General features: G+C 43.3%; 1 protein-coding gene across 1 annotated transcript in view; it reads right to left on the bottom strand.

Moving 5' to 3' along the window:
- Positions 1-302: 302 nt before the first annotated feature.
- The window catches only part of smc2 (structural maintenance of chromosomes 2), a 23109-nt gene continuing 12788 nt past the window's right edge, over positions 303-10623 (bottom strand). Inside the window, exons 12-25 of the mRNA XM_037674984.1 lie at positions 7633-7771; positions 7434-7553; positions 7145-7349; positions 6890-7025; positions 6544-6668; positions 5888-6081; positions 5579-5722; positions 3730-3804; positions 3409-3528; positions 3111-3311; positions 2910-3026; positions 2632-2792; positions 775-922; positions 303-700 (exon numbers count right to left, since the gene is read on the bottom strand). Of these exons, the coding sequence (XP_037530912.1) occupies positions 515-700; positions 775-922; positions 2632-2792; positions 2910-3026; positions 3111-3311; positions 3409-3528; positions 3730-3804; positions 5579-5722; positions 5888-6081; positions 6544-6668; positions 6890-7025; positions 7145-7349; positions 7434-7553; positions 7633-7771 (2071 nt within the window). The 3' untranslated portion in view covers positions 303-514. The remainder of the gene's footprint in view (positions 701-774; positions 923-2631; positions 2793-2909; positions 3027-3110; positions 3312-3408; positions 3529-3729; positions 3805-5578; positions 5723-5887; positions 6082-6543; positions 6669-6889; positions 7026-7144; positions 7350-7433; positions 7554-7632; positions 7772-10623) is intronic.

Here is a 10623-nt window from a genome sequence, read left to right as displayed (position 1 = left end):
CATGCACGGAGAGAACATGCAAACTCCTCCGAGATAAAGTCCCGGGCCAGGATTTGATCCAGCGACGTTCTCGCTGAGAGGTAACAGCCCTACCAATTGAACCCCCGTGACACCCTAGACATTTCATTTTATTCTTAGCTTTGATCATAACGTTACAATTTTTTTTGAAGCAACACAGGCTTGTGGTAGCCCTTTAAATTGGCAAAACATTTTTACAAATCGACAGGAATGGATCAAAGCAACAACCAAAATAATGTTTTAACTTTTTTATTTATTTACAAAAACATCAATCCATCAGCTGCATATATAAAAACAAAGAAATCCAAACAAAGGACAACATAGACAAGAGAATGGGACTGAAAAGGGTTCCAAGATCCAGACATGACATGATGCAGACGTGTTATAGAGTAAGAAGCAATGACTAATAAACATGAGTACAAGTTACAATTAGATGCTGCATTTGACAATAACTGATGTAAATTGTTGAAAAGAAAGTCGGACATGATTGTCCTGATCAGCTGGTCACTTGTTTGATCCTCTTGTTTTTTTGACGAGCCTTGTCTTGGCTCTTCTGAGGAAGGTTAGCATCACTCTGGCTGAGCGCAGTCCGGCTCACCGTGGACATGCCGTCAACAAACTTGGTGTTAAACAGGACGTTGGCGTTGGTGAACATGCCCTCTTTGAGTGACACCACCACAAACTAAAAGAAAAGTAGAATTAATCCATCCGCTTTAAAAACAGATCAACTTTTACTAAGCGTATGTTTGATCCTACCTGTGAGTGTCTGAAATGTGTGCGCAACATCTGCCCGATGTTTTGCGTGTGCGACAGGTCAAGAGCAGCGTCCACCTCGTCTAGGATGTAGATGGGAGCGGGTTTGAAGAGCAGCATGGCCAGGATGAGAGACAAAGCCACGAGAGACCTGAAAACAAAGATACAAGACAAGAAAACAGACAGCTGTGTTCATGTTTGCAGAGGATGGTGGGATCTGTAGTGAAGGTAGGACGCAGGTGGAAGAGAGTCCAGAGAGGTGGAGGTAAGTGAGTATAAGAGCCAGACAGAATCCATGTGTGTAAATGAAAAGGAAACCTTGGATAAATGAAGAAAAAATAAAACTTAGGAGGCAAATGTTTTGAAATTAGTTGTTATAATTATTCAAACTTGCACTTTGAAAGAACATGGTGCTATGCTAAGCTCTTTTTTTTTTCTATCTAGAAGTACCGTATTTTCCGCCCTATAAGTCGCACTTTTTTGCATAATTTACCGTTATAATTTACTGCAACTTATAGGCCGAAGCGATATATTTATGGATTTTTTCCCATATTTATAAACCAATTTTTGGCTGAGATATGACTGTTTTCAGTCATTCTGACGGAAAACAAAAAAAAAGAAGGGCAGTACCACTTTCAGCCACTTGATGGCAGCAAAGAAGAAGTAGCAGTATGGCATGCCATTGTAATGTAATAGGTAAACGTGGCTATAATGACAAATTCAAAAAAGTTCAAGACAAAAACAACTGGACATTATTTATTATACTTTATTATTTTTGTCTTGAACTTTTTTGAATTTACCATGTCCTAGATGACCGAGAATCTTCACCAGCTATTAATGACACAATCGGCTTGCCATAATCTCCCCACCTTCATTCTGTTCGCTGCTTGGAACCATCAAACCAGCTGCACTGCCCTGGCGAAATTCAGCTGATTTGACCATTAAAGTGCATTTATTAAGCAAACGTTAGACTGAGACACACCTTTACTATAATTTCGAGCAAACAAATAATTGTTTTTAGGTGTTAACTGTTAATCTTGTTAAATTCTTGTTAAAGTCCTCACGTGCACGCTCCCACAGCCACCATTTGGCAGCCCATTGATTTTTGGCACAACACCGGCCCACACTTCCGGGTTGTCAGCGGTGACGCATAATAAATGCGACGTATACAGCGAAGCGACATATTTATGGATTTCTCCACTTTATTAGACAAATATGAACCGAAGCCACTTAAAGGGCAGAGCGACGTGTACGGCGGTAAATACTTGTCTAAGACACCATAATTGCACCAAAACCTCTTGCTCTCTTGAGTGAATTGCTATAAATATTATAAACCTGTACTTCTCTAAGCCTAGAGCGTGATCCATGACTATGGTCACAGTACTTGTTTTTTTTAAAGTAAAATAAAAACTATTTCTAAGAGCTTCAGAGCTGATGTCAAAGTATGCAGCAGGCTCAAGGTCTTACTGTGTGGCTTTAAATGACGTGAGTGGGCATGTTTGTAAATCGTTATGAGTTTGTTAAATATCTGTTTTTATTGATGTTGGATGTTTTATTATTTATTTGTGGTTGGGGAAACAAGGCTGAGATGGTTTGGACACGTGCAGAGGAAATAAATGAGTCATGTAAATGAGTCCCCGAGGCTCAGTGGGATTAACCTGTGCAAATAAAGGTTGAATGAATGAATGAAAAGAGGAGAAATGTGGGCTATATTGGACCAAAGACGATGAATATGGAGCGGCCAGGCAGGACGAAAAGAGGAAGACCACTGAAGAGGTTCGTGGATGTGATGGAGAGTTGGTGGGATGGATGGGGATGAACTGGTGCACAGCTAAAAGAAGAATAAAGTGTTTTTCTGACCTTTGTCCACCACTGAGCTCCGTGAGGTTCTCCTTCCAGGTGTCACCCAAAGCTACTTTGAACTCAAGGCCGTCCAGGACCCCACAGCCCTGAGGAGGGGCCAGCTTCGCTGTGGCCCCGGGCAGGAGAGTGGAGAAAATGGAGCCGAAGTCCTTGTTCACCTGCAGGGTGGGAGCTGATTTTAGAATGATCCAAAGCCAGAAGGAAGGACGTTAAATCTGACTAAACCTCACTACGTTAGGACAAGGTTGGTCTAACTTTAATATTCAGCAGCTGACCTTCTGCCAGGCCACGTTCAGAGCCTCATTCTTCTTCTGGTCCAACTCCTCAATGGTCTGCAAGATCTTAGCTTTGTCGTTCTCCACAATCCTCTTCTTCTTCATCAGGTCGTTGTACTGGGGGAGAACCAGGGTTCATGCGAGTCGGTTAAAGGATCCGTGAGCGTTCTGAGCTACAGGAGCGGTTTGTGAAACCCTCACCCTCTCCTCAGCCTCGTTCAGCATGTTCATGGCCTTCTTGTTGACGTTCCTCTCCAGCTTGGTGGTGGTTTCCTCCAGCTTCTTCAGACGCTGGCCCGCCTCGCGGGGGTTGTTTGTCTTGAAGTCGTAGGAGGTGTTCGGCTGGCCGAAGAACTGACGCTCTGAATGGATCCAGTCGTGCTCCTCCAGCATCTGAGTCACCTGGAAAATACGGACGTTGATGAACGAACGACGTTACGCCTGCTCAACGATACGGAAGAAAAACGAAGCTCGCAATCCAGTCCTGGTTTGTGCATACCTTATCAGCAGCGTCCTGACTCTCTTTGTGGTGCTTACTGATGTTGTGTTCACACTCCTTGATCTTTAGCTGGACTTTATTGTTCTGCTCCCTCATCTTATTCACCTCACTGCTTTTCTCCTGGAGAGATCACAGGACAAAAACAATTTCATAAACCACATTTTCTCCCCTCAGACAGCACACTTATTACAATAGTTCTACTCCAGATACCAAAACACGTGAAACTTTTTACAGTTTTATGCCTACAGTCTAATAAACAAAATACAAATGGCTCCAAGAAAGATCTACGTCTGCAGTTTATGAGTAAAATCAACGGCTCACCTTGAGCTCTTTGTCATGAGTCATGATCTTTTCCTTCTGCTTGGCCAGTTCCTCCTGGGCTTTACGCACCGCTTCCTACATCACATCGTAAAGAAAGAAAAACTGGATTGTACCCTTCAAGTGCAATAACTTTATGAAATGGTACCTTTTAAGTATTCGCAGAGATAAATCAAGTTTCTTCCATTAAACAGCTAAATAAAAAAAAATACCTTTATGATAAAGAACTGCACGCAGTCAAAGTAACAAACACTGAATGACATGATGCGCAGCGTCCAAGTGAAAATGTTTTTGCCCGTCTCTGGCTGTTTGCATGTCTCTTAATAAAATATCATGAACCAGCAGACAGATTTTGATGAAACTCTCAGAAAGGACTCCTCTACATCTGAGTCACTGTTAGAGTCAACTTGATTCCAGCTAGTCAACCGTACGTACAAATGGCTATAAGCGTTAGTTTCACAAGTAATTAGATTTATTTTGGTGTGGTAGTAGCTGAGAGGTTTCCCAACACACACGCTGAACGCTAACAGATCGTGATCTTCGTTTGAAACGTTGGCATGCCAGAGGAAGGGCGAGATGCTTCCTTTCAAGGAATGTTACCTTTGTTTGCAAGTAGGCCTGTCACGATAACAAATTTTGTTGGGTGATTTATTTAATTAATTGTCTCAGAAATTATTACGATAAACGATAATATTGTTTGAAATTTGACAATAATTGGTAATTATTGTCAAATTTAAGAAGAAATGTTGGTTAATTTTATTGTGTGTGTAGTACCGTTTTTGACCACTGGATGACAGTATAAGACTGTTTGAACCAAAGGATGGATAGTGAGGGAGTGAGCAGTGTGTCTCTAAGAAAAATGGGAGGGAGGCCCCTTGACGTGACATGGGCTGTCTCTCTTTGGTTCTCAAAATGGCGGACGCTCGGTGTGGTTTCAGCTCTTTAGCATAGCATTTTTCACTCAAAGCTTTTAATAAACAGTCAGTAAACAAGTTCTCAGCTTCTTTTTGCAGAGAAAACAACTTTTTACACGAAGGAACGGGTTTCAACCGTGAATTTTGGAGCTTTGACAAGACAGAGGCTTTCCCCCCACCAAGGTCGGCCTGTTAGCTTAGCTCGTAACTTAGCTTCTCCAAAAACACAATTTTGGATGGTTAAAACATATTTTAAAGAGAAAAGAGAAAGGGAGGGGTCAGTGAAGAGCACCGGAGTTGAGCCTTTTGTCATCCAGTGTCTTCAGTAGAAAGAGAGACATGAAGAGAGGATAAAGCTGATAAATGAAAATGAGGTTGATAATTTTCATTTATCATGTAATTAACTGATTTATTGTTTATTGTGACAGGCTTATTTGCAAGTTAACACATTTTTTAAATTTAATCACTAAATAATTATGTTTAAAGTAATCTTTTTGATGATTTACCCCCATGCAAACCTTGTTTTCTGATAATATCACCTTGCCTTTACATTGATGATCTAAAGGCCCCCCACATACTCGGGCGTACTGCGTGTACTCCATGAGCCGCGCACTGTCCACAGACTGTAGAGACTTCATACTTGAGCGTTCACCCTGGTGGGCTGCAGCCCAGCTCTGCAGGTAAAGGGCGTTTACCTTCTGGACAAATTGAGGTTGCCGATTGGTCATTAGCTGACATGCCCACTGGACTGATTGACAGGTCGTGTCGCAGATCCGACTCGTGGAAGAAAAAAAAAAAAAACGAGAGCTGCTGGCGGCCCTGGGTAGAGGCAGCTGGCAGCCCAGCCTCCACGGGGTGAGGTACGGCCGAGTATGTGGGGACCTTAAAAGCAGAGTTGCGTATTGCACATGACTGACTCCACCCCCCCACACACCTACCTTGTTTATAGACATGGTAGAAGCTACACTGTCTATCTGCTCCTGGATGGCCTTCATGGCCTCATCCACAGCCTGAATTTGCTGTTCGTAGCCCGCTTGCTCCCTCCGCATCTCCTCCAGCTCCAGAGCCAGAGCTTCAGAGTCCTGAACACAGCAGGAAGAACAGCGTTCTTCTTAAACACTCCATCAGAGAGAAAAGGAGTTTCAACAACTTGAATTTGACAGAAAAGATAAAACATGTAAAAGATGATGTAAGATGAGGGAGAGACTTTGAAAAGTCTTTCTCAGTGAGGTCAAAGGTCATCGTACCTGCTGCTTCTGCTTGAACTTCTTATTGAAGGCGTCAGCTTTGGCCTTGGCTGCGCTGAGTTTCTGCTGGGCGGCCTTCAGCTCCTTCTCCCTCTCGGCCTCAGCGTTCTTCATTTTGTTCTCCAGCACCTTATATTTCTCACCCGCTCGCTTCTGAACCTCCGTGGTGACGCGCAGCGTCTCCTCACTGTCCTCTGCTCAGACAAACACACCACAGTGTTTCAAAGATCCAGCATTAGCTGAAGGAACGCATGCTGCCCGCCACCTTTGATGTCGGAGCTAAAGACGTGCTCATGTTTATGAGATGTGCCAGGCTCTCAGAGCAGGTGTTGGGGATGACGCTTAGCTACTACCACACCAAATCTCAGCTCAACATCTGCAGAACAGCTGAGATTGGATCATTTTGTGTTTCCAAAGGAAAACAAAGTCACCAAAACATAATCAGTCGTAGATGTACATGTGATGGTTACTTTCTAAAAGTTTCAATTAAAATACGTCCACTGGTTCGTGACTTTTTTTTGCCAACAAGACGAAAGCATCACTGTCCTGCTGCAGTTGGTTGCAGGCGATAAAAACAAATGAGATCCGTACAACGTGTAAACAACAACAACGCCCGACGTGCTCCCACGGTGTGAACAGACTGGGCTTTGTCTGACCGATTGCTTTGCGCAGCCTGTCCAGCTCCTCCTGCTGCTGGTGGAACGAGCTCTGCTGCACTTTAGCCTGCAGGATCTGCTCCTCCTCCACCTTCAGCTCATACTGCTGCTTCAGCTGGTGGTACCTGCAGCGAGAGGAGACAGACGAGGACCATCAAGGAGAAAGAAGCAAGGTTTCTGCTGTGATGTGGCAGCATCATGGAAGCAGACAGGAAACGGTCAGATATGTTGTTTATCGTACTGGTCAGGCTTCGCTGCAGAGCTTTAAAACAATACTTGAACTATTGATAATTACTGATAACATCATATTTCCATGCTGCACATGAGAGGTAAAATAATCCTGTACTTCTCAGTGGTTCCTTTAAGGCCAGCCAGCTGTTTTTCGATGTGCTGCAGCTGAGCTTCCTTATTGGTCAGATTGTCCTGGACGTCCTTCACCTCCTGCAGGCTGGACAGAATGGATGCGGACTGGGAGCGAGCCCCTGGACGAGAACAACGAAGAGTTCCTCTCTGAGCACTCGTGTGCCACGACTGATTTTAATTCACTTGATGCAGGCAAATTAAGACATTTAGAAACGTACAACGGTTTATATATTCTCACCTCCACTCAGAGTTCCCTGCGGGTCGAAGATGTCCCCTCCTAGAGTGACAGTCTTGGTCATCACCTGCTTATCAAAAGCCACTTTTTTGGCGTTGTCCAGGGTGTCACAAACCAGAGTGGAGCCGAACACGTACTCCATGGCTTTGCGCAGGTCTGATTCATAGCCGACCAGGGACAGAGCTGTGTGAGCGTTGTCCTCTCCAACCTGACAGAAAAAGAAAAGAGAATTACGTGCTCGCAGCCATCTCAACAGAAATGTCCTGATTAAAAAACACTAGCTGCCCCTCACCAAAGTCTTTGCAGCATTGACCACTTTGTCGTTGAGCGTCTTGGCAGAGATCTTGTTCAGGGGAATGATGGTGTACCGTCGCTGCAGCTCGCCCTTCTCCAGCAGCTTTTTACCCGTCACCTGAGGAAGACGTCACGTCAGGTGTACATGGCCGGAGGAGGAGGAACACACCGTGCCTGCTGCTTATCGCCACACCTACCTCCGTGTCGACCACGATGTTGTAGAGCCGCCCGCCAGCAACGACCTCCAGTGCTGTGGAGTAAGTGACGTCACTGACTGTGATCAGGTTGGCAAGGAGCCCCTTCACTTTGCTGCGGTCCCACCCTCGCTCAGGGTCCCTGGTACACAAACACATGTTAAACACCAACGACGGCTCGCCCTAACCTCAGGTTAGAGCTGAGACGGGAGCTTAAGATCAGTTAATTAAAGTGTCCAACATCTTTGTTTTCAATCAAACAAACAAAAAGTTAAAATTATTTCCTTCCGTTTTATTAAACGCAGCCTCAGCTGTAGGCCTGTCACGATAACAAATTTTGCTGGGCGATAAATTGTCACAGAAATTATTGCGATAAATGATAATATTGTTTGAAATTTGACAATAATTAGTAATAACTGTTAAATTTAAGAAGAAATATTGGTTAATTTTTGCATGTAGTACCTTATTTGACCACCGGATAAGACTGAACTGAAGGATGGACAGTGAGGGAGCGAGCAGCGTCTCTATAAGAACAATGGGGGAGGCCCCTTGACGTGACATGGGCTGTCTCTCGTCGTCGTTCCCTGATGTGTTACGAAAGCACGATCTGTAGTGTAGCTCATTTGGGCATGCGCTAAAAAGAATACTTCCGGGTCGCATGGATCGCCGTTGAATATGCTAAATTAAGGAAAATATACTGGTATAATTCCATTTATGAATAAGAACTTCTTAATTACTTAGAAAAATATGTGCTCTATCTCGGCCGATTTTCATGTTGCTAATTTACGCCACTCGTATTTCCGTTAAAATCGTTGACATATTTACGTCATGGTTAAAATGATATGCAGCTTCAACACTGACCGGTGCCGTTTCACCAGGGAAATAATTCATTCTGTATCTTGAAGGGTTTTTCCTCATTCAGCCCAGGCTGGGGGTCAGGTCTAATGCGTCATATATCATCATAACCAATGATGTGTAACAGAAATACGAGTGGCGCAAATTAGCTACATGAAGATTAGTGGAGACAGAGCACATACTCTAAAAAAATTAAGACAGTTTTTATTCATAAACAACGGCAAGCAGTGCGACCTGGAAGTACACTACAGATCGTGCTTCTGAAACAGCTCGGGGAATGACAGCCGTTCCTGTATTTTGGTTCTAAAAACGCCGGACACTCTGTGAGACAAATGCTATGCTAAAGAGCTCAAACCACAAAGATTTTGATTTTTTTTTTAAATCAGTAAACAAGTTCTCAGCTTCTTTTTGCAGAGAAAAACAACTTTTTAGACAAAGGCACGAGTTTCAACCGTGAATTTTGGAGCTTCGACAAGACGGAGGTTTTTTTCCAAGTTTGGCCTGTTAGCTTAGCTCGTAGCTTATCTTCTCAGTCAGCTTAGCTGCTTTTAACGATACAAAAACTCAGTTTTAAACAGTTAAAACAGATTTTAAAGAGAAAAAATAAAGGGAGGGGTCAGTGAAAGCACCGGAGTTGAGCCTTTTGTCATCCAGCGTCTTCAGTAGAAAGAGACAGAAAGAAATGATAAAGCTGATCAATGAAAATGAGGTTGATCATTTTCATTTATCATACGATTAATTGATTTATTGTTTATCACGACAGACCTACTCATCTGTCAACAACTCAAAACACTGAAACGTTACAGAGCAAAAACTGAGCGAGGCTGAAAAAGCTCTGATCATGTCAGGCTTTTGCTTGTCTGTTGTGTTAGCAAAATATCTCATGAGCCACAGGACTAAAATTGGTGAAACTCTCAGAAATTCATCACAAACTTTAGGAGCCAACCCCACTTAAGATGGCAGTCACAGCAATTCAGTTTTAGGCAACACAAAAATATCTTTAACTTAGTCATATCTGCAGATATTGAGCTAAATTTCAGTGTAGTGGTAGCTGAGAATCATTCACAGCACGTACTCTGAGCACCAACAGATCACACAACATCTTAGTTTGAATCTTTGGCAGACAGGGAATCAAGCACCAACACATCTCGCAAGATCTTCAAGTATTGCGTAAGATCAGGCTCAACCTCATTTACAAAACTTTGTCCATTCGAGTCAAAACATGATCCTGGTCTAAAACTGTGGCATAAAGATGCAGGAGACGAGTCCCAGCTCTTTAATTAGAAATAGTATTTATTTGTGCTTAAAACCCAGTTGGGTTTCGTTTATCTTCTGTTAAAACAAATGCACTTAATTTCACCAATAAGAGAAAATTATTTAGCATTTCATCCTTTGCTCTTAGGAATATTTAATTACCGTAGATCACATTCAAATCCTGATGCATGCTCAATAATCCAGGTAGATAAATCTAAAAGGTTGAGTCAGGTCCTCTGGATGGTTCCTTCTTGTTGAAACGTTTCGTCTTTTATCCAGAAGACTTCTTCAGTCTGAGGAGCTGCAACAAACTCAGTCTTATAACTAGCACCTTCTCATAGTGGATCAACCAGTTTGTGAAAGAAGGACCATCAGCCTAACAATGGATCATCAGCACACTGATGGCTGTTTACTGTTCACAGAGGGCTGAGTGATACTAGCAATCACAGCATTGTAAGAGGGGGACAGTTGAACCCGGAGGCCTCCACCCCTGTTTAAGGATGGACGGTTTCTTTTCACAAAGATGGCCTCCTTTACTCCTCTCTCAAACCATCGTTCCTCTCTGTCCAGGATGTGAACATCTTCATCCCTGAAAGAGTGACCGCTGGCCTGGAGATGAGTGTAGACCGCAGAGTCCTGGCCTGATGATGTTGATCTTCTGTGCTGGTCCATCCTTTTGGCCAGTGGCTGTTTAGTTTCCCCGATGTAAGACTGATCACCCTCCTGACACTGAACAGCATACACAACATTACTCTGTTTGTGCCGGGGGACTGGATCTTTGGGATGAACCAGTCTTTGCCGTAATGTATTTTGGGGTTTAAAAGCCACTGGGACGTTATGTTTAGAAAATAAACGTCTCAGTTTCTCTGATACTCCCTCAACATG

This window comes from Nematolebias whitei, chromosome 3 (genome assembly GCF_014905685.2).
Source record: "Nematolebias whitei isolate Nwh7 chromosome 3, NemWhi1, whole genome shotgun sequence".
Classification (NCBI taxonomy): domain Eukaryota; kingdom Metazoa; phylum Chordata; class Actinopteri; order Cyprinodontiformes; family Rivulidae; genus Nematolebias; species Nematolebias whitei.
The sequence above is the reverse complement of the archived record's forward strand: the minus strand, read 5'-3'. Positions and strand labels throughout refer to the sequence as shown.